The following is a 23,977-nucleotide window of genomic DNA, read 5'->3' on the forward strand; positions in this document are numbered from 1 at the left end:
TACAGGTTTAGGCCAAGCAAAATATATTAAGTATTAGTGGCTAGCTAGAGACCCTTTCCCAGTAAGTACACTTTAGTCTCATTTGCGTTCTCCCTGCTGCCCCACTGACCTGCCCAAGCTCTCCCACGTCCAATCCAAACACTGGCTTTCTGAAAGGTCAGCTCAGGTTATAGCAACTGTTTTTGGATTAAAAAATCCTGACAAATTCTTTCAAAGGGTACAGGATAATCATGGAACTTACTCTGGAAAAAAAAGGTGGGGGATACACACCAGGAATCTTTGTTCCCAACTCATGGAAACACCACTTTCAGAAATGTATAGAATCTAAATGTTCTGGAAACAACTTCACATTTCTGATGCTTTTGCTTAATAGTTTTGGACTTACCATGCTGGGTGGAAAATTGGAATGATAACGTAACTTAAAGGATGTGATGTCACTGAATTATACCTGTAGGAAATATTTCAAAGATTTTGAAGTAGCAAAACCTGTTACACATTTATTTCCCACTTTTACTCATTATGGAGTTAATAGTGTCAATCTGTAAACCTGAGGTTCCAATTCATCTCCCAGGATACCCCATAACCAGTGGTTTCACAATAGCAAATGTTTATCAAGTGCCAACATGTGATATTTGTACAACCAGTGATGTTCCATTCACAATGAATACCCAAGACCTAGAAAACCCATAAAGCGCAAATAAGTTCATTCCTTTACCAGGGGTGTTTCTTGACCGCCCAAATGACCAAATGCAACCAAATAAGGTACCTGTAACATTAAAACTTTATTGTTTTGTCAATAAACCATGATGAAGCTTAGAACTGGATCACCTGGCCCTATAAAGAGAGAAAGAAAAATTGAGTTTTGTGTTTCTTAAAGAGAATCTCTGGCCCATCAAAAACCATCTATATCCCCCTCCTCCCCGCAAAGGGATTTCCATCTTATGTGTCTGCCTCATTTTTCCTTTCCTACAATGTAGCAACTAGCACAATGAGCCTTTTACCCAGCAGTGCATCTCATTCTTCAGGCAGACTGTTCCTATCACTGTACCACAGTATTTGGAGGCAACATAAACATTATCCCCTCAAGCGAAACAAAAACCCACCGTCACTGAGTGGACCCTACAGGACAGGGTAGAACTGCCCAGTGGGAGACTAACACCCAGGGGAGGTCGGTGACCTCAAACTGCGGACCTTGCAGTCAGCAGGCCAAGTGACCACACCTTATTCCCCACCACCAAGGCTCCCAAAAAAGGCGGGGGAGACCGTCCCATTATGATTTACCTTTCTCTTCTTATCTCCTCCCAGTTCAAAATGCTTGCATCGCTTAATAGCTAACATTCTCTTAGATCTGCAGTTGGGCTCAACACACTCAAGCCTCAGCACAATCTTCTTTGTGGTTTTAGCCTGGAGTGGGCGGAGGAGAGCAGAAATACCATAAAACCCTTTGCAAATCATCACGTTTATTCACTTCCTTAAAAAAAGTTGCCTGTTGAATCAAGCACTACTTAAAGCAGAGCTTTGCATACCAGAGAGCCATGGCAATTTGTCTTTAGCTCAGGGAGAAAAATAGTGACCTCGAATATCTCGAGAGGATTTAAAAGAGAAAATGTAACTCCCAGACAGAAGACTGAACTCAATGGCAGGCCATCCAATGTCCATCAAGTCGGATCAGTCTCCACTCAAAGGCCACATCCTAGCTACATGGCTTGCTATTAGATGCCCCATGCCACCTCAAAGGACCAGCTCTCCAGAGTTCTCAAAAGTCTAATTTCACTCAGTGTACAACTGGCACTAATACTCTGCCTTTTCAGCCTGCCCCTGCAATGCTCCTTGGCTACTAGAGTTCGCAATTAAAAACAAGAAAACAAGGCCAGTACCTCCCCATCTTCAGACAAGTGACCCCAGTGTGAAAAAGCACAGAAACACCCCCTTTAGAAGAGAACAGATAGCTTTACACCTAATTCGACAGGAAAAGCCTTCTATAAATGCTTTGTGGCAGTGGGCTACACGAGCAGTTTGTAAAGTGCCAAAGGGAATGGTCTGGCTATGTGGTTACCAAATTGGCTAGGATGTGACACCAATACCTACTTGATGAGGCCAATCTAAGGCATAACTGGTTATTTTCAGTTTTAAGGACAGCAGGGTATAGTCTTTAGATTTTTCCCCCAAAAGGAATTAAGTGACAGACCTGGGCTGCATGGTTCCGGTTCCATCAACTGTAAGGTTATAAAATGTTAAAAAGCAAAGACAGGTCATTTTGAGGACTGGGGTGCACCTGCCTCGAGCTCCAGTACTTTCATGGGAATGTATGCTGGGCAATGTGAAAATAAGACCAAAGAACAGAAGCATTTGAATTATGGTGCGGATCCATCCGTTCATACCATGGACATCCAGAATGAACAAATCTGTTGTGGAAGAAGTACAGCCAGAACAGAATGCTCAGTAAAGTGACCACGAGGGTCTCACGTGCTTGGCCGTGTGATCAAGAGGGACCGGTCCCAGGAGGACATGTTTGGTAGAGGGTCAACCCAGCAGCTGCAACGAGGGCTCAAACATAGCCATGACTGCCAAGATGGCGCGGGCCTGAGCAGTGTTTTGCTTTGTTGTATATAGAGGCTCGTTTGAGTTGGAACCCACCCAACAATGCCCCTGCAGCTAGCTTGGTAACTTCTGGAACGTTCTCAGAAAAAAAGCCCTGTATTCACAATGGATGGACGGATGGATTGTGGCAAGAATTGTACAAGCCCCCAATGAAATAATTTTTTTTAAAAAGCCCTGTATCCTTTGATGCTATCTTTCCATGAACTTTTTGAAGCCCCTTTGTATGTGTACTAACAAGAACAACTTCAAGGCCTTTAGTACAGTTCCTGGAAAACACGTCAAACAGCAATTATCACTAACCTTCTTCCGGAAAATTGGCTTCGTCTGCCCACCATAGCCACTCTGCTTCCTGTCATATCGTCGCTTTCCTGGAAAAACAAGTTATTTGGTATAGAGTCCACAGAAAGCAATGTTCTAGAGCTATTCATCCACTATTCAGCAGCTGATAACTCAAAGTGGACCTCTTATTCCTCCTTAATTTGCTTAGTTTGGACACTGCTTCCAACGTCTCAGCAACCAACCAACCAAACAGGACTGCGACGAGAGAATGAAGCTTAACAAGAGGAATGACAGTGCCCATGACATACATGAGGAGGCCAATTGAGAGCCAGTGTTCCATTCTGTTGTCTATAGGGTGTGTTATGAGTTAGAACTGACTGCACCTTGCCGCCACTGCCACCAGATACCACAACAGAGGTCTTCTGATGGGGTTTACATTGGGCCTGACAATAAAGAAAATGCCCAAGCCTAGAAATAAATAAAAGCCACTAGGTTTGTACGTTAACACTACTCCCGCAAAAGTCCTCCCAGTTGAGACGCAACATCCTGGTAAATGGAGACAATTCTTTAGATGTCCACGATTTAATCTGCTACAGATCCACAGTCCACACCCATGGGGGCAGCAGTCAAATTAAAATGAATGGCACATCAACGCATATGCCACATTCACTCCAAATTACATGCAAGCCTTACCCTGGGCATACAGAGAATCTTTGCCCTTCTTGTACTGTGTCACTTTGTGGGGTTGGTGCTTGCCACACTTCTTACAGAAAGTCCGGCGGGTTTTTGGAACGTTCACCTAGTGAGCAAACCATTGGAAAGGCGCAGCATTATCAGACCACGGTAATTAACACAACGCCCGAACTGAAGCCATGTGAACTGAACGCTTTAGCTCCTCGCTCACACCCAGCGCCCCACGAGGCCCATAGAGAGAAGGGATCGGATTATCTCCGCCTTGCGGAGGGCTGACCATCCCCCGCTGAACCGACTTCACTTCTTTGCCCTCACCCCGCCAACCCCGACCACGTCGATTTCTGGCCCCTGAGCCTAGCAGATTCGGGGACGGAGCGGCACGAATGGATTTAGTTCGTCCACCGACGCTACACAGGGATTTCGAGCCATTGTAGGGCAGTATCATTAAGTGGGGACAAAGATTAAACTGGATGCCACTAGGCCCGCTCCCAAGCTCCTACCATGTTTACAGGAGCGCTACCAGCACGAAAAGAAAGCCCAGGGCCCGGAAACGGAAGTATGTAGGAGATTCTTGATCGCACTTCCTCATGGGAGGCGGGGGGGGGGGCCGGGGGGAGCAACCATAGAGTTTAAGCCTCCGTGCACAGCGCCCTCCGGCGGCTAAGCCGACTTGGTTCGGAAAGTCTGGCGGGCGCTTCATTCAGGAAGACCTTGACCTAAGGTTTTTAATTCTTCTCTGCCTTGTCCCGCCCCCCTAGCTTTGTAACTTTTCATCTTGTCCTCAGTTTCGCCGGACGCTACAATGTGATACCATTAAAGCAGAGGCAACCCTGTCCTTCCCCAGACCCTCGGACCTCCCTGTTCCCAAGTGAAGCAAATAAAACACCCAAGCCAAGAGAGAGGCAGAAAAATACTGAGCTGAAACACTAACACGAGGTTAAGTGGTGAGAGACTCCTCTTTCGTGTTCCGTAGGTAACGTCGTAACCTCGTTTGCCGAGAATGAATGCTTCCTTGAAGGGTTCTCAAAAAAAAAAAAAAAAAAAGAACTCCCTGCCTCTCATTCATTCTACCTCATAGTAACGCTCTGTGGGTTTCTGAAGTGGTATATATTTACCAGAGCAGAAAGCCTCCCTTTGCCCTCGCAGAGCGGCTGGTTGTTTCAAACTACTGACCTCGCGGCAGCCTACTACACTGAAAGCTACCCCCAAACCAAACTCTTTGCCATGGAGTCCAATCGGACATACAGCGACCTTATAGGCCAGGGTTGAAGTGCCCCCGGGGCGTTCGGAGAATAAAGTCATTCAAGGAGAAAGCCTTGTCTTCCCCCAGTGAATGCTTGTTGTTAGATGCCTCTGAGTCTGTTCTGACCCAGAGCAACCATATGCAAAACAGAAGGAAGCGCTGCCTGATCCTGCACCTTCCCCTTAATTGTTCTTATGCCTGAACACCTTGTTTCAGCTACTGTGTCAAGCCATCTTGTCGAGTCTTCCTCTTGTTTGCTGCCTCTCTACTTTACCCAGAAGTTCTTCCCCAGAGACTGGTCTATCTGATAACATGACCAAAGTACATGACATGAAGTCTCGCCATCCTTCTAATGAGCATTCTGGTCGTGTTTCTTCCAAAAGACATCAATTTGCTCTTTTGCAGTCCCTGCTTTCAGTATGCTTCGTGGGAACCAAATGCTCTGGTTCATCTATCGCATGGTCCGTTCAACAAATGTTTAGTGAATATGCCGACAAGGGGACCTTGATGGGGTAGTGTGTTCCAAGTTGGACTGCTAATTAAAAGGTCAGCAGTTGGAAAGCACCATCCTCTCCGAGAGGAAAAGACGAACCTTTGAATGCCCCTAAAGATTTACAGTCTCACGAACCCACAAGGGCAGTTCTACTCTGTCCTATAGGGTCACTATGAGTCAAAATCAACTCGATGCTAGTGAGTTGGTTTTGTTTTGTTTTGTTTTATTTATATGAAAAGGAGGCCTGGTGGCACTGTTGGGTAAGCATTAGGGTGCTAAGCTCAAGGTCAGGGGTTCAAACTCATCTACCGCTCCTCTGAAGAAAAATGAGGTTTTCTGCTCCCATAAAGATTTTTAACCTAGGGGGAAGGTGAGGAGAGGAGTGGCAGAAGGGGGAACTGATCCCAAGGATCGACACATAAGGACCCCCACCCCCACTCCTCCAGGGGGATGAACAACAGAAACCGAGGGGCTAGGGAGGCAGCAGTCGGTGTAAGATATGAAAAGAATAATTTATAATGTATCAAGGGGTCACGAGGGTGGGAGTGGGGGGAGGAAGAGGAGCTGACATCAAGGGGTCAATAAAAAAATAAATGTCTAGAAAATAATGATGGCTACATATGTACAAATGTGCCTGATATGATCAATGTAGGGATTGTTACAAGAGCTATAAGAGCCCCCAATAAAATTATCTCTTAAAAAAATATTCCTATTCGTTAAGAAACCCCCAGGGGTGGTTCTACCCTAAGGGGTGGCTGTGAGTTGGAAGGACCCCAAGGCAGTGGGTTTGGGGCTATGATGTGAGACACTATTCAAGAGGAGGGACACAATAACCAGGTAAGAATGGTCATCACTGGGGAATTATAATCTGAGTACTCTGAAGGAAATAGGCTCCTTCCGTTGAAGAAGTAAGAGGTGGCAGCTTTACCGACCGGAAACCAAGACAACGGCTTGCATACCAAAGGAGACAGACCATGGAGTTTCCCAAGGGAGGAAGAGTAGTGTGAGCAGATGAGGCAAGGGAATAGAACTACCCCTGTGGGTTTCTTAGCTGGTAGAGGTGGGGGTGGAAGGGGGGGGGCAGAATATGATGTGTGTGTGTGTGTGTGTGTGAGAGAGAGAGAGAGAGAGAGATTTGGTTTCTATTCGTAAAGCAGCCATCTCTCACTTCTTCAACAGAAGGAGCCTATTTCCTTCAGAGTACTCAGATTATAATTCCCCAGTGATGACCATTCTTACCTGGTTATTGTGTCCCTCCTCTTGAATAGTGTCTCACACATCATAGCCCCAAACCCACTGCCTTGGGGTCCTTCCAACTCACAGCCACCCCTTAGGGCAGAACCACCCCTGGGGGTTTCTAGGAGACAAGAAATTTTTTTTCAAAGAGAATTTTATTGGGGGCTCTTACAGCTCTTGTGACAATCCCTACATCGATTGTATCAAGCACATCTGTACACATGTAGCCATCATTATTTTCTAGACATTTATTTTCTATTGAGCCTTTCTATTGACAAGTTTGAATTGCTGTATGCAGAGTTGACGGTCTGAAATGTAAACCTCCCACCTAATTCACAATAAAAATTTATTACAAAAAAAATTGGCCCTTCTGGATTCTGAAAGGTGAGAATGAAATTGTTCAGCTCCTGCAATCGCAATAACATGACAATGAGATGGAAAGTGGCCAGCAGCGCTTCCGTTCCTTGCAAACTTGGCAGAAGACATGTGCTAGGTTTCAAGAAAGTCCAACGGAAAAAGACAGCAGGGCTACTTGGAATTCAGTTCTTAGTATAAGCCTGGCAGCATTGACAATGGATTCTCATACCGTTCTTACTGTCATTCAACAAGGTAACTGGTGTCATTACTCTCAAATTTGCCCAGGTGGGACTTGAGGCTATAGGATGTTAACATAATTTACCCAAGGATGACTATATTTAGGGGATCCAGGAGAAGAAGTCAACTTAAACCCACCAGATGCTCTATATAAAGACATACAGCCTGGGCAACTACCGTAGACATTCGTGTATGATCCAAGGTTTTTCAGCATAATTTTATGCAGTTTTTGTGGTAAAATTAAGTGTCTCGGCTGATATTTGAGTCGGCTTATACTTGAGTATATACGGTGTGTATGTGTGTGTGTGTGTGTATTTGAAATTCTCATAACCACCTTATATATTAACTCATTTAATCCTGACGACATCTTCAGGAAGTGGGTACCATCACTCTTATTTTACAAGTGAGGAAACGAAGCATGAAATTCACTAACCTAGTAAAAAATAAATAAAACCTTTGATAATGTCAATAAAGCTTTTACAATTTTTTAAAAGAAATTCACTAACCCAATATCATACCGGCAGTTATTATACCGGCATCTTTGGATTTGGAATTTGAACTCGGGAAACACCACAACCTTGCCCTTAACCCACTGCACTCTATAGAACAAGCAGGGGCATCTGTAGTGGTGCCAGTTAATTAGGGGTTGAGTAGGAGAACGTGTGGTCTTCTGCTTGCTTAACCCTCCCCAAACACCCATAGGTTGTGAGCTGACTCTGTGACCACCTTATTTTGGTTTGGTAGTCCTAAGAAATGATAAAATACAAACTTCCCCTCTACCTTCTCGCCAAAAACCAAACTCACTGCCGTGGAGTCGATTCTGACTCATGGTGACCCTCCAGGACAGGGCAGAACTGCCCCCGTGGGTTTCAAGACTGTAACTCTCTACGGAAATGGTTTCCTCCCTCCCATACAGCTAGCCTTTTCTTCTTCTCTACTCTAGACAGCCTCTTAGCCTATTCTGCTGGCCTATGGGAACTTTTTAAAGGTTTTTGATATTAAAACAAAAATCAAACATACTCACTGCCACTGAAGCTATTCCAAATCATCAAGCTCAAACTCACTGCCATTGAGTCGATTCTGATTCCTAGTGACACTAAGGGACAGAGTAGAACTGCCCCTGTGGGTTTCTGATATTGTTAATCTTTAAAGGAGTAGAAAGCCTCATCTTTCTCCCAAGGAGTGACTGGTGGTTTCAAACGGCTGATTTTGTGGTTAGCAGTCCAACGCATAACCCACTATACCATCAGGGCTTCTTTCTGACTCATAGTACCATGGGTATATAAACACGTAAACGTGACCTCTCAGTCTAATTTGTAGCCCTCATGTGACATAGTGTAGGTTTTCCTTGCCTTCAGCAATCATGATCTCCATTTTGAACATGCTGTTGCTCATTCATTTCCCCTATAACCAGGCACTCAGTCCTAGACATAAAACTCTGAGTGTAGAGGAAGAGGTCCCGAAGCCTGAGCGGCAAGATGTGTGACTTCACCGAGGACCAGACCGCAGAGTTCAAGGAGGCCTTCCAGCTGTTTGACCGAACCGGGTGACGGCAAGATCCTGTACAGCCAGTGTGGGGATGTGATGAGGGCCCTGGGACAGAACCCCACCAACGCCGAGGTGCTCAAGGTCCTGGGGAACCCCAAGAGTGATGAGATGAATGTGAAGGTGCTGGACTTTGAGCACTTCCTGCCCTTGCTGCAGACTGTGGCCAAGAACAAAGACCAGGGCACCTACGAGGACTACGTTGAGGGCCTTCGGGTGTTTGACAAGGAAGGGAACGGCACCGTCATGGGGGCTGAGATCCGGCATGTCCTTGTCACACTGGGTGAGAAGATGACGGAGGAAGAAGTAGAGATGCTTGTGGCCGGGCACGAGGACAGCAATGGCTGCATCAACTCTGAAGAGCTCGTCCGCATGGTGCTGAATGGCTGAGGGCAGCCCTTCCAGTGTCCCCAGAGCCCTGTGCCTTTTCCCATGTGAGACTGACTGTGTGTAGTCCCAAGGCCTCCTCACTGTCACAGCACCTCGCCCTCTTGTCTCTTGGATAATGTTTGCGGCAGCAGTCACCAAATAAACTTGCTCTCTGTGTTCAAAAACAAAAAAACTCTGAGTGTACCGTGGCCTTACCCAGTAGGTCACACTTTGACTTTTCTGTCTACACATTGTCCTTCTCCAGGTGAAACTTAATGCCACTGGGGCTTTTTGGGAAGACATGTCCTGGGCACAGCACTTCACTTAGTTACAAGCATCAACCCCCTGAAAAACGATCACAAGCGTTACTGCTTACCACACTTACCCAGGGGATCTTGGAAGTTTAATGTTGGGGCCTAATTAATGGGGCGGGAGCCCTGGTGTCATAGTGGGTTACATGCAGTGCTGCTAACCACGAGGTCCTTGTGGGAAAGACGAGGCTTTCCACTCCCGTAGAGTTACAATCTTGGAAATCCACGGGGATAGTTCTACTCTTGATGGTAGTGGGTTGGTTTTGAGTTTACAGGGTTCCTCTAAGTTGGAATCAACTCTATGGTAGTGAGTGAATAAGTGAATTATGGGACATAACCTTGGTATGCCCCTGGTAAGATACATTAAAAAATTTTTCAGTTTATTTTTAACACTTTTGCTGACATATCAGTCACGTATCATACATTTCAATATTTCTGTCACATTCATAAGCATTGTGCAGCCATCGCTATATTCTGGGACAGTTTTTTCTTCTTTGTACCCGTTGTTGTTAGCTCCCCATTTCCTGCCAGCCTCCCCTACCACGTCCCTTTGAATCTAATTATCCAGTTGTTGTCTCTATAGGTTTGTCTAATATGGGTTTCACATACAGAAGAACAGACAGAATATAAGCAAATAGACCAACAATGATGGCACCATAAAACAAAGAAAAACCTCGATTGGAAAATATACAAAACTGGAGCAATTATATATTGAGTCAAGAGGGAGACCAATGATAAGGTATTACATTTTAACCTAACGACATCATCCATAATCAACTTTACAATGCCTTCTGTCTGATAGCAAGGCTAGTCCCAACCCTAGAATATGATCAGAGGGGATTCTGGGGAGGTTTAATCCACATCGTGGAGACCTTGCAAATGGATTTTGGGTTTTTGCTGTCATCCAGTCTTCTGCAAACTGCGTGCTCAGAATTTAAGCTCTGATACTGTTCCATCCTTTAGATTTGAATTATATTATTTACAACCCTTGGATCACACAGGCTAGTGTGCTTCCATTGGACTTAGCTGATGCCTCACTTAGGTGGCTGCTTGTTTTAAGGCAAGTCTTTAAGACCGCAGACGCTATTCTTTCTGATAGCCAGCCCCCATCTGTTTTCTTCATCACACTTTGCTATAGAACCCATGTTTTAGTGGTCACTTCGTGGGGGTAGGTATTGAGAAAGGCCATGTCACAAGAACTAATTGTTAGTAAGATTGTATTTTTATTGAATTTGGCTTATGACTCCAAGGGATAATGATAATTTTGGAAACAAATTACCTGGATTCTACTCAATACACTTGAGTTTTTCCCATAGCGTTGTCCTTGTAAGCTGTTTTCAACATCACAACAGTTTGTGGGGCATTTTTCCTGAGCAGGAAACAACATTTCACAACCACACACTGCTCTCACAAATAGGCCATCCAAAAAACGAGGTTTGAGCAGAACTGCTTTTACAAAAAGAGTCACTGTGACCAAAGAGAACATTCCCAGGCAATGCCACTTGATGCACTAACTCAGAGAGAGTTACTCAATGTTCACCGAGCAGGAAAAATGCGTACTATGCTGGGTGCAGCTTTTTTCCGTTTTTGTTTTTGTTTTTGGAGGTGGGGGTGGGGGGAGATAGTGTGGGTTTCTAGTGCCAACCTGGCCAATAAATACATGTGGAATTAATTGAAGGACGGAGAGATAATGGCTCCGTGAGCCTTGCCTTTCCAGTTCTCGGGTCTCTTGCTTTCTGATGGTTGGACCAGGAAGCAGCTGCCTTAGCTAGTTCCCTGCTTCAGCTGACAAGGCTCACTTCCTGCGAGACATCCCCGAGAAGAAGCCACACAGACCTACTCTGATGCAGCCCTGGGTGCTGGAGCAGCCCAGCGTTGAGATGTTTACATGCTCACTGATTTGGCTTTCCTCCTGTAGTCGGTGTCATTGTGTGTGCTTTATGAGATTGAGGAAGACTTTGTAGATTGGTCTTGGACATATGGGCTAATGTTGGACTTATGGGCTTGGATGGCACTGGACGGCACTTGGACGGGATGCTTTCTTAATGTACACTTACCCTTTATATAAAACTCTCTCTTATATACATATGACTTTCTGTGGATTTGTTTCTCTAATGTACCCAGACTAACACAAGGTGGTATCCCCGTGTATATATGTTCTTTGTTTCTTTGGGGTGTATATTCAATAGAGAGATTGCAGGGCCATATGGTATTTCTATTCAGATTTGTATAAGGAAGTGCCACACTATTTTCCAGTGTGCTTGCACAATTCCACAATCCCACCAGCCGTGTAGGAAGGTGCTGACCTCTCCTGAGTCCAAATCTTAAATGGAGGAAACAGCACCCACAGAAAATGAGGAAGAGCACACATCTTTGTTAGGGTTTCCATTCTGACACTTTTATCTATAGGAAAAGCAAACGCTTTCTTAGAAGATGACTCAGGAGGGGGAAGTCCACTGTCTGAGGCTCTGTCACGCTCAGGCTTTGGGGGTCCCTGTGCGAGCACTCTCCATTCTTCACCATCAACTCTACAGCTGTGTCTTCACCTCAGAGGATATGAGCCTCAAAGGACACTACTCCAGGGCAGTCCCTTTTTCCTGTCTTAACCAGACCCTGCAGTTCTCCTCATTCTGTATGGCTCCACTCCCTGTGCTAACCATCCCTGCAGTCCTCAGAACCTGCTGTCCTTATACCCTGGGGGAGCTCAAGCTGGCCACTCATCTGTTCCACCCAGCCCTTTCTAGAGTCTCAGTGGCCCCAATAGTGTTGAGGAGGGTTCTTCCAGAGCAGAGCACAACATAGTCACCCCGTCAGAGGTCCCAAGCAAATGAAGGGCGGAGATAGCTGGGGAAGAGGGCCCAAACGGACAGCAGCAGGGAACCAGATACCATGCTGTTGAGGAGAAGAAAAAAAAAGCCATTGGTTTAAGTCAGGAAACAAAAAAAGGGAACTGAGTGGCTGTGAAAGGGTGGGGTTTGCTCAGACAGTCCTTCCTCTCGGGACTGTAAGAATATGTCTCCAGGGCCAGTGTCTTCTGAGATCGAGTCTCACCTTCAAAGTCCTGGCATCTCAATGCATCTGGGAAGCTACCTGTTTTAAGTCAGGACTGAGGTGGGTCCGGGGCCTCGCAGGAGCTGGGCAGCAGCAGCGTGTACCTGGCGGGGGTGGAGGGGGGCTCTGAAGGCCAGAGAGAAAGTAGAGCGGGTGTCATAGAGTTGACTGGCGGAGGTGGGGTGTGGGGTGGTGGGAGTGTCATCACCCCAAGGTCCTAGCAACCTTTCCAGTGATCTTAAGGGGCTTTAATGACTCTATCTAAGGAGGGGTATGGGGAGGGGGGATACAAAGAGAAAAGGGGAACAAGAGATGACCATCCGGAAAGGCAGCAAACGTTGGAAAGGGGCACCTTTGCAGATCTTGGTGGAAAAGTCACATTGCAGGTGGCAGTCGGCTAAAAATAAGCAAGCCTTTTGGTCAACAATGGCTTGAAGAGGCAGAAGGTAGATTTGCGTCAATGAGGCCCTCGGAAGGAGGAATTGGACAAGGCAGATTCTCTGAGAAAACCGGCCAAAGCTCACATGCCACAACAGGTTGTTGACCTTGGGATGGGGAGAGGCTAACTGTTACCTAGGGCAGCATCAGGCAGACAGGCCTAGGGCAGAGCTGGCTTGTTGGCAGGGTTGAGTGGAGGCTGAGCCAGCCTCGTGGTAATAATGGGTAAGCGACTTGGCCAGAAGAAGGAGGCAGCCTGAGCCTCAGCCCAGGGACGATGTGGCCAAGCGGGGAGGTTGTAGTGAATACCAATACCACCTCCAACCATGTGCGTGGCTTTCCGTTCTCTTGTCTTCATTATTTCTTTCTGCCTCCCCACTTTCTTTCTCCTCATTCTTCTCTTTCCTTTCTCCACCGATCTCCCCACATTGTCGTACCCACCCTCATTCTGTTCCTTATGATAGCCCCAGGCACAAAGTCGGTGCTGAATAAATGATGATCAATTTGCACTGCATTCCTCTTGCTTTTTCCTTCCCCTTCTCTGTTCCCTTCTCCTCTATTCTCCCCATACTTTCTTCAGAGGGCTGCTGTGAGAACACAAAGTGTTAATATGTTTGTTTGGTTTTTAAAAAAGAAAAAAACCCACTGCCTTCAAGTTGATGCTGACTTATAGGGCCCCTGGGGGACAGAGAAGAATGGCCTCATAGGGTTTCCAAGGTTGGAGATACTTACAGAAGCACAGTGCCACACCTTTCTCCCGAGGAGCAGCTGGTGCATTCAAGCCACCCACCTCTAGGTTCTCAATGGTGCACTCGAACCCAAACCCATTGCCATTGAGTTAATTTCTACTCATGGTCACCCTATAGAGAGTTTCTCGAAAACTGTAAATCTCCATGGGAGCAGATAACCCCATCTTTCTCACATGAAAAGGAACCCTGGCGGCACAGTCCAGTCAGCTTTGGACTGTAACCACTAGGTCAGTGGTTCAAATCCACCAGACACTCCAAGGGTGAAAGATGAGGCTATCTGTTCCCAGAAAAAGTTACAGCCTCTGAAACCCTATATAGGTTCGCTGTGCATTGGAATTGATGTCGAGGCATTGTTGTTTTGTGGGGCGGTGGGGGGGGGTTCTCTCATGGAGCAGCTGGTGGTTTGGAACTGCTAGCAGTCCAACTCTTACCTGATAACAGGCATCCTTTAATATAAGTGAAAACAAATAAAACTCACTGTCATTGAGTCCATTCTGGCTCATGACTATAGGACAGGGTAGAATTGTCCCTGTGGGTTTCCGAGACTGTAACTTTGCAGGAACAGAAAGCTTTATCTTTCTCCTGAGGAGCAGCTGGTGGTTTCAAACTGCTGATCTTGAAGTTAGCAGCCCAACGCATAACCACTACACTACCAGGGCTCACTTAAATTAGGGCCTACTGCATACTAATTGCTATATATTAGCATTGGTTCTTATTTTGATTTTCCCTGAGATCTTGTGGTGTTCCCAGAAGTCCCTGCTTAGAGAAAATGATAAAGCACTGAGAGTAGAAGGGATTGCTGATCCTGTTCAAAAGAACATCCTAGGTTTCCTGGCTACCCACTCTCGACGCTGGCAGTCTCTCTGTCCTGCTATGAATTTCCAGCGCGTGCAGGCGGGGCGTGCGCGGGGAGCCGGGCGTCTACACAGATCAAGGATGTCTCTTTGGAAGTCATCCCCAGATGCCTTTAGGGCTACTGTTGGGTTATTCGTTGTGTATTACTTCTGCTCCTTGACTTATTTTGTATATGAAGCCCCTGAAGACAGGCTGCCCCTGTCTCTCTGGTGTTTCGGTTATTTTTCAAAACAATATGCCATCCTCCAAATAAGCCATGAAGTGCAAATACCCCTGGAAACCTGCAGTGACCAGAAAGAGCATTCTTTAGGGCTAGTCCTATGCCCTTTATACTGACCGCTTTTATATTCACACTAAAGGCTGATTTGAAAGTACAAATTCACATTGCTTGTGGGTGCTGATGGTTTTGTTTAGCATCCCTTGTAACAGTTCTTCACAGGGAGACCCAGGGTAAGTTTCCACTCACTTCTAGAGTATTGGTGGCAATTTTTAATTACCATCACTATAAGTTCTTATTTTCGTTCTGGCAAATTTCCTCTGAGTTGTCTTTCAGTGGATGAGACTTATACCAGGAAATGACTTAGGGGTAAGGGGGAAGATTTGGCTTACGATGATGACCCAAACATGAAAGCTTGCCCCAAAGTCTTCAGAGAGATGCCATTTTGCCTTCAATGACAGATCGACAGATCTGACTGGCAACTCCTGAGAAAGAGAGAACAAGAATGCTCAGTGAGTCAGTGCTCAACAAGAAGCAGTGGAAGAAACCTTGGCCTATTTGACCTGGAAGCAGCTTGCTTATGCAAATGAAGTCAGGGAGCAGCAGGAAGAACTGCTCTGAGGCCTCATGTGCATTTCAGTCTCTGGGGATTCCTGTGTAGTGACCGAGGGCATTAGAGAACTTTAGGAACCTGGAAACTTTAATCCCAGGCGTACATTTCTTCTTTAAAAGCCATCAGCAGATGACTTTAGGGTGAATGTTGATTATTTGAACCTCAAGCAGCTCACCGAACCCTCCTGCCTCCCTAAAATGAAACTAAATATTGGGTTTCAAAAATTGGTTAGACACAGAGCAGAAAGAAAATGAGGGTGTGAGGAGTAAGAGGACACTTTAAAATTGCTCTTTGGAGTGAAAAGTGATACAGTTTTGGCAATATATAACAAAATGAAAAAATTATACATCCTTCTTTTGACATAATTTTTTGGTTCTGTAAATAATATATGTGTGTATTACACACATGCATACGCACACATACATGTAGTAAATACACTATAAAGCTGTCATTGAATCATGGAAACCCCATGGGTTATAAAGTAGACCTGTGCTCCATAGTATTTTCTTTTTTTTTTCTTTCTTTTTTTTTTTACCCCCAGAGGGGCTGCACCGTTCCTGGAAGTACTGCAATACCACGCTGATGCGTGGAGTGGGTGGAGCAAGCTCCTGATCCAACTCCTACTCGCAACAATACATTTAATATGTTTGTCCTCAGATAGAGGACGTATCAGATATTAAACTGATAAGAACAGATACTACACTTGATCTTAGCCAAAAGGCCGAGAAGCGATGCTCCATAGTATTTTCCTGGCTGCAATCTTTAAGAAGAAAGATGAGGCTTTCTACTGCCACAAAGAGTTCCACCCTTAGAAACCCACAGAGGCAGTTCTACTCTGTCCTATAGGATCACGGCGAGTTGGAAATGACTTGATGGCAGCGAGGGAGGCTCTTTATGGAGAGTGCCAGTCCTTTCTTCCATAGTGCTTCTGGGTGGGTTCAAAACATCAGCCTTTCAGTTAATAGCCAAGTGCAAACCCTTTGTGCCACCCAGGGATCTCAATGTTGTTTATATTAAAAAAAACCTCACGCCCATCGAGTCGATGCTGAGTCAGAGTGATGCTGTAGGCCAGGGTAGAACTGCCTCTGTGAGTTTCTGAGACTGGAACTCTTTCTCCCCCAACAGTCTTATTAGCACTTCATCCACATGTCATAAGTTCAAAAATTCAATCACATCCAGAAGGGTTGTACAATTATCACCACACTCAATTCTAGAACATTTTCTCCTTCCTGGTATTCAGTGTTATTCATGGAATTATTTTTTTATAATTCTGGCAAAAAATATACACAACAAAAACATTCTCCAACTCCACAACTTCTACATGTAGGTTGTGTTCATGGGAGTAGAAAGTCTTCTCTTTCTCCTGCAGAGAAAGTCTTCTCTTTCTCCTGTGGTTTCCAACTACAGACTTTGAGGTCAGCAGCCGCACAGCACCAGGGCCCCTTTATGATGTTTGTAGAATATTCCTAATAAAGTGGGAGAGTACTCAGGAATAATAAACAAGAACTTTAGATCCTTTCTGGAAAAAAGGTATAGTATATTGGGTGGCTAGATGGTGGGTAGGATGGTTAGCCAGGTGGAAAATGTTAAGAGAAATAAGCAAGTGGCAAATAGTATGCACAATAAGATCTCAAGAATAAGATAAGTACACAAGGAAACGCACAGAAATATGCCAAAGGATGCTTAGTACCTCTGGATAATGAGCTTCTACATACTTGATTTTTTTCAGTATCGCCATACTTGAAGCATTTTTCTATAATGGGCATGTTATGTTGATGTCTAGGGTGGAAATGTTTCGATTGGGGACTAATAACTAAGCTGAAAGAGAAGTCCCAAAGGGTGAATCCATCTGGAGTGGAAGTGGGGACAATGTCCCGAATAGTTCCATCACTCTGACGTGGAGTTTACACTTGCTGATTGACTCTCGGAGTCTCTTTCCAGTCTCTCTTGGCCAGAATCTCTAGTCTAGTCTCTAATGTGGAGCAGAAGCCTTGAAAGTTTCCAAAATTCAGAAAAACAAAAAAGGAAAATGGGTCAACAACATAAAATGACTGGGAAGACTCCCACCCCCACCCCCCAACTCCCGGCCAAGAGTCTCTTAGAACTGACAAGGGCAGATAAGGACTTATGTGGGAGCACACAGCCAGAAAATGAGTGTTTGCTGGAGGTCTTCACCACCAGTAACTGGAGCAGACACTGAGGTTGCTTTCTGAACTCAAACTATCTTTTGTTTTTCTTTTCCCCAAGATGATTCTCTTTTGGTTCTAAGGCCAGGGAATTGTCAGTTGAAATCTCAACCAAAATCTGAGGGATGCTTCTTTCGCCCATCAGTTATAGTCTACCTCTAATTAGATAGGTAGTGATTCTACTAGTTTTCATCCGAAAATATCAGCAAGAAAGGACTGGAAACGTGAACAAGGGATAACACAAAGTATATCACCCAACAGATAAGCCAGATCTGAGTCTGCAGCTTTAAGTCACTGAGAATTCACTCAGATAGGAGAAAACAATGATCATGTGTACAAAATTATCTAATGCAGCATGTGTTTCTACATGGAAAACAAACAGCCTAAATGTTTACCAATAGGAGAATGGAAAAGAAACTGCCATGTATCCCTCAAATATAATAATTTATGTCTATGCAAGCTCATTAAAATATATAAACTAGAAAAAGAGTTCTGGTGGCTTAGTGATTCCATGTTGAGCTGCTAACCGCAATGTCAGCAGTTCAAAAGCACCAGCTGCTCCTCAGGAGATTGATGAGGCTTTCTACTCCCAAAAAGAGTTACAGTCTTGGATACCCACAAGGGCAGTTCTATTCTGACCTGTAGGGTTTCTATGAGTCGGAATCGACTTGCTGGCAGTGAGTTTGGACATAAACTGGAGCTGCCAATATAAATAAACCTTATAAATATTACCTCGAGCAATTACTTCCACGTAATTGACAATTTTAAAAATTAATAAAGTGAATTCATTAAATAAAAGGAAAAGGGAAAAAAAGAGCAACTGACCGAAGGATACATACCATTTCCATAAAAATCTGGAGTCGCAAGATGTAAACAGTTCAGGGCGACTACTAAGCAAAAGACTGTGTTTAGAAGGCACCTGGAAGTACCTTGGAAGAAAGGGCTGGTGAGCTCTTTCTGAAAGGTCACAGCCTTAAAAACCCTATGTAGAGCAGTTCTACTCTGCACACTCGATGTCAATATAGTTTCATCCATGCTAACGGATACTGAGATCTCTTATTAATACATCTGTAGTAATAATGTTAAAAGATGTCTAGCTAATTTGAGATTTCTGAGGAAGGGACTAAGATTGTGGATGGGAATACACAAAGGATTTTGAGTCTGTGAGTAATCTTTTCTCTCTAAACTAACCCCCAAAGCACAAACATGAAGATTCTATGATGCTAAGTGGGACATACAGAGTGTGATGCTGTTGCCCATACTTTCTGCCTATTTGAGATATTTTATAACATAAAACAAAGCATATTCAACCCAAGTGCTACCTTCCTAGTAAGCAGTAACAACTGCAAGGGCAGCAAAGAATGAGTACCTCCACTTAACCCCTGTGTTTTCAGCCCATCAATAATGAAACACCCTGGAAAGGAAACCAGATGGTGTGAACAATTAAAGCAGTCTGCTGATAACTGGCGAGCTCCTGCCAACAAATCTGCTATTGAAAACCCCAAGAAGCAGCACAGTGACTCTAAGGATCTGCCAGTCAGGCAGGATCATCCTGTGGAGGCGTTAAAGAAGGAAAATGAACTGAGAAAGAGTCTTTGTGAGAAAAAAATACAGTGGGCTGGGGATAGAGCCGCCTGCTTTACCAGCCTGGAGAAATATTGTAGAATTGCTTTAGCCATGGCTGAAGAATCAAAATTGGAACAGACTTGAGTTGTTTACAAATTTGAGTGAAACAGAATTAAACTGGAACAGGAAAAATGAAGGGTTGAGCTCTGGAAAAGACATAGGGAGCCCTTTCAGGAGCCTGATATGGAAGATTGCACTGTGGCCAGGACTATGGAGAGTCACTCATGCCAAGAGGCACAGTTGACCACCATCTTTGAGTGGGGGAAGCATGTCTGCGACTCGGCCTATCAAGAGCTTCAACAGCTTTGCAATACCTATGCAGCCCTTGTTTTTGAAGAGAGAGATTACGTTTCTAGCAGGGCATCAACATGCAATTTTCCCCATTCCAGTTACCACCATTCCACCCACATTTTCCAAATGCCAGTCCATTCTGTTTTCTTTTCGTTCGCCATGGCAAGTGCTCCCCCAAACCAAACTCACTATGATTGTAATTCATAGCGACCCTAGAACTGCCCCTGTGGGTTGCCGAGTCTGTCCCCCTTTACGGAAGTAGAACGTCTCATGTTTCTTCTGCAAAGCAGCTGGTGACTTCCAACTGCTGCCCTTTCGGTTAGCAACTTGATGAGTAAGCCATCACATCAAGGGAGCTCCTCAGGCACCCCCAGAACCCTGAACTCTTTTATCGCCACTTTGACCACCAGTTCCTCTCTTTCGGCATGTTCCCAGAAGATGCCAAGGAGTCGGCCGCAGTTGCTCTTTGATGATAAGCCCCAAACCAAAATTGTTGAGTTGATTCGACTTCACGACGGCCTCCTTTATCACACAGTAGAACTGCTCCATCAGGGTTTCCTGGATGCAATCTTTACAGCAGCTGATTGCCAGACCTTTCTTCCGGAAGTCACTGGAAGGATTTGAATCGCCAATTTTTTGGTTAGCAACCTATCCCAAACCCCCTTTGCCACTAGGTGCATTTCTTTGATACTGGTACAAAGGTGGATGGCATCCTACTTCGCCTAAGGCACTCAATCAAGCACTAAAAGCAACTGTCTGGGAGCTAATCATGTCACAGACGTTGGGCAAATTACTCTCCCCAATTCTCACTTTCCTCATCTGGTGCTGTGAAGATTGAATTGGGAACAATAGTGGTTCCCTGCTCTGACCCTGAGTAGAGAAAGGGGATGGGGGGGGGGAGGAGGAGGAGGAGGAGGAGGAGAAATAACAAGGAGAAAACACCACTTCTTGAATATTCTGACTAGTTGAGTGATTGGTTACTTCTAGCTACCATCTTGCATTCTTCCCAGTCACAAGCAGGCCGTTTTGCTGAGTTTTCCTCTGGTGTTAACCACAACAGTGTTTTGTCTTCACAAGCGCAAATGTGGGAACCAAACCTGATGGCGTTTACTGATTTAGCAGGTGGTCTTCATGTTACTCCTCCACCACAGTTTGTGTGAAGGCTGGATCTTTACTACTTACTTTCCATTTTCTGAATTCCACTGCTCAGTAGGGGTCTGAGAAACCCACACAGTGGTCTTGTGAAAATCCGTGCACGTGTAGGGTGGGTTTGCTTGTCTGAACACTTTTCAATTGAATTCATTATTATTCTTTTTTTTAGGGGGGGGGATGCCAACTCAAGTCTTTATCTTTCTCACGTTCCTTGTGCCTCTACTGCTGCGATGGCTTGAAGGGACCAGAGAAAAGTGGACTTGCCTCCACGGCGGCCAGAGAGACAAAGGGACAAAATACATAGGCGTTAGGGCTGTGGAGAAGGGGGCAGATGGGAGCAGGGTGAAGGGCAAGGTTGGCCATTCAGGAGCTGGGATCCTTTTCTTTTGCTGGAATCGCCGAAACTTGCCCTGAATGGCAAGAGCCGCCTTCTCTGTTTCCGGTGCTGTCAGATCCATGTCAATCTCCTCTTCTTCCTCCGCCTTCTTGGCCTTATCAGCTTTCCCATTAGGTTTGCCTCCTGCAACCACCTCAGACTGAGTTTCCTTTCCCTCCGAGCCACGTGCCTGGTTCGTTGCGGGGGATGTTTTGGTGTTCAGCTCGCTCATCTTGGCGGCCAGACGGGGCGCGTGGGGCGCGGCACGCACAGGTGAGGCGAGGGGCCCTGGGGCGCAAGGCGACCACCACCAGCTGCCGGCCTCTGAGGCAGGGCACCCGGCTGACCAGGCGCAGAGGACTGGCGAGGAGAACCGTGGTTCCCTGGTCGGCACCCGGCTCCGAGCGCCCGGCTCCCCACTACGAGTCTCCTTCGGATCCCGTCCTGTCAAAGCCGCTCCTATTATTTTATTATTTTAACTCATTATTACTTTTGGAATAGATCACACATGGACATGGTTCAAAAATGCAAAGGATGGATGGTTTGATTACTGTCCACTACCCAGTGATTGATTTTTTTTTAATTGATTTTGTTCGTTGTTGTTGAAAAAAGTACGCAGCACAACGTTCACCATTTTCTCCACATACATTTCAGTGACATTGATTACATTCTTCTGGTTGGGCAACCGTTCTCATCCCCATTTCCAAATTCTTCCCCCGTCACCGTAAGTTTACTGAGCCCTTACATTTCCTATCAAGGAGCCCTGGTCTTGATGTCAGGTGAGCATGGAACTGCTTAACTGAAAGTTTAGCAGCACACACCTACCAACCGAAGGTGACTTTGTGCTCCTGTAAAGATGTCGTCTCCGGAACCCCAGGGGGCAATTCTACTCTGTGCTGTAGGGCCACTAAAGTTGGGGTCCACTCAAGGGCAGTATGATTCCCCTCTACTTTCTTCAGGTTGCTAGTGTCGATTTGGTTCTATATTGATCGTTCCTATAAGAGCACAGTGCTCAAGGCAGTCATTCTTTACTAGTTAAGCTACCGTTGTTTGATCTTAAGAAGGCTTCAGGGGATGCTTTTGATTTAAAGAGTAACCCAGAGCAATACATTTCAGGGCTTCATCCAACCTCCAAGACTTCAGAAAGTATGGGGTACACGGCCATTTGAAATTAGGTTCTGCATTTTCCCCTGCTGGGAAATTGTAGTTTCATATACCAGGAGGCTTTTAAAAATCCTAGGGGCGTCATCTAAGTCCACATGGAAGAAGCACCCCAGTCTCTGCCATCTGAGGATTTTAAATAATAAAATCCAAATGCAAAGGAGGGAATGGTAAGGGAGGTCAAATTGGGAACATGTGGTTTGCAGAAGGCTATGGGTGACAGTGGAAGCCCAAAATCCATATGCTGTGCCCACACGTGAATTGAGCCTCCAGTGGATGCCCTCTGATCATAATTGAGGGGCGTGAATAGCCTTGTTATCAGACAGAGAACACTTATGACATACCTAGTTAAGTTAAAATGTAATATCTTATCACTAGATCTTCCTTTTGACCCATCTTAAAGCTGTTTCAGTTGTGTTTTTTTAAAGAAAGGGAAATAACACGCGGATTAAGCCTCTAGAGCAGTGGTTCTCAAGCTTCCTTATGCCGCGACCCTTTAATACAGTTCCTCATGTTGTGGTGACCCCAACCAAAAAATTACTTTCGTTGCTGCTTCACAACTGTCATTTTACTACTGTTATGAATCAGGCGACTCCTGTGAAAGGGTCGTTCGATCCCCAAAGGGGATGCGACCCACAGGTTGAGAACCGCTGCTCTAGAGACTTCCCTCGGACCCCGCGGGGGGCCAGGGATGTGAAGGGCCTTGCTCTCGTGCAGAATTCATTGGAAAATGGATTGTTGCAGATGCAGTCAGTGGAAAGTGTAGCACCTTATCATTTGATCTCCCTTACAATCCATTTTAAATTCGTTCTAGTTTTTAATATTTTCTGCTTTATTTTCAATTCAGGTTTATTTTCAATCAAGAATTTCATCTGTTTTACTAAGTTGCTATTATTATTGTTTGTGGTGGTTTTTGAAAAATGTTTTGCTGTACATGAAATCCAGGAGAGGGAAATCTAGAGACAGTAACTGGATTAATGGTCTCTTGGGAGTGTGGCAGGGGAGGTTGGAGGGAAATGGGAAGCTAATAATGATAAATACTAGAATGAAGAAAAAGTTTTAAAACTGATTGTAGCTACAATTGTACAACTCTTCTTGATGTGACTGAACTATTAAATTGTACTATATGTGAATTATATGACAATAAAACTTTTTTTTCTAAAGTTCATGGAAAAATGGAATTACAAATGACATTTTTCCACAAATTTTTGCAAGCCTCCTCCTAGGAAGCATAATATTGAGATCTATTTTATTTTTTATTGTAAATTAGATGGTTTATAGATCAAATAATTTTTTCATTCAACAATTCATAAATATTTTGTTTTGTATCATTGAATGCAATCCTTACAAGATAATATCACTTATCCCACTTCCTCCCTGTTTTTCGAACCCTTCCTGCCTTCTGAACTTTGTCCCTGAGTAAATGTTGCCCTTTTGCTCTCAAATGGTGGATTACTATGAAGAGTATGTCGTTCCCTAGTGTTATTGTTCACCTTCTAGCTCTGTCTGTTCTTCGGCTGAAAATTAAACCATAAGGGTGAGTTTAGTTCCTAACCTGAAAGGTGACTAAGGGGGTTCCACTGGTCTCTGACCAATAAGCCTTGTTTTTTAAATTATTTGAGTTCTGTTCCACATTCTTTTCCCACTCTATCCAGGGCCAGCTAAATGGTACCCTGTTCAGAGAAGCTGGTAGTCTAACTGGTCACCATTTAATTCCTCTGGTCATGGATATTGATATTCAAATGATCCATTAGCCGGTGGTTCTCAACCTTCCTAATGCTGCGACCCTTTAATACAGTTCCTCATGCTGTGGTGACCCCCCAACCATAAAATTATTTTTGTTGCTACTTCATAACTGTAATGTTGCTACTGTTTTGAATTGGGTGACCCCTGTGAAA

At 44.9% G+C, this 23,977-nt stretch overlaps 2 protein-coding genes, 1 non-coding gene and 1 pseudogene across 3 annotated transcripts in view; 2 read left to right on the forward strand and 2 right to left on the reverse strand.

Moving 5' to 3' along the window:
- Positions 1–763: 763 nt before the first annotated feature.
- Positions 764–4,172, reverse strand: LOC101640395 (60S ribosomal protein L36a; the record flags this gene model as incomplete). The annotated part of the gene is made up of 5 exons (XM_004711205.2): positions 764–834; positions 1,282–1,404; positions 2,902–2,969; positions 3,574–3,679; positions 4,074–4,172. Coding segments are annotated over 5 exons (417 nt in total), but the record flags the coding sequence as incomplete, so codon positions are not given.
- Positions 4,173–8,617: 4,445 nt separating this feature from the next.
- LOC101649633 lies at positions 8,618–9,142 on the forward strand (annotated as a pseudogene).
- Positions 9,143–12,408: 3,266 nt separating this feature from the next.
- Positions 12,409–23,977, forward strand: part of BTK (Bruton tyrosine kinase) — a 49,477-nt gene continuing 37,908 nt past the window's right edge. The window contains exon 1 of the mRNA XM_004711181.2: positions 12,409–12,475. The gene's annotated coding sequence lies outside the window, so the exon portion shown is untranslated. The remainder of the gene's footprint in view (positions 12,476–23,977) is intronic.
- On the reverse strand, positions 15,829–16,020 carry LOC115869762. The gene has a single exon (XR_004046357.1). It is a non-coding gene; the product is annotated as a U2 spliceosomal RNA (small nuclear RNA).

The sequence above is a fragment of the Echinops telfairi genome, unplaced genomic scaffold (assembly GCF_000313985.2).
Source record: "Echinops telfairi isolate 266 unplaced genomic scaffold, ASM31398v2 ScPeMD7_44;HRSCAF=162, whole genome shotgun sequence".
NCBI classification, from domain to species: domain Eukaryota; kingdom Metazoa; phylum Chordata; class Mammalia; order Afrosoricida; family Tenrecidae; genus Echinops; species Echinops telfairi.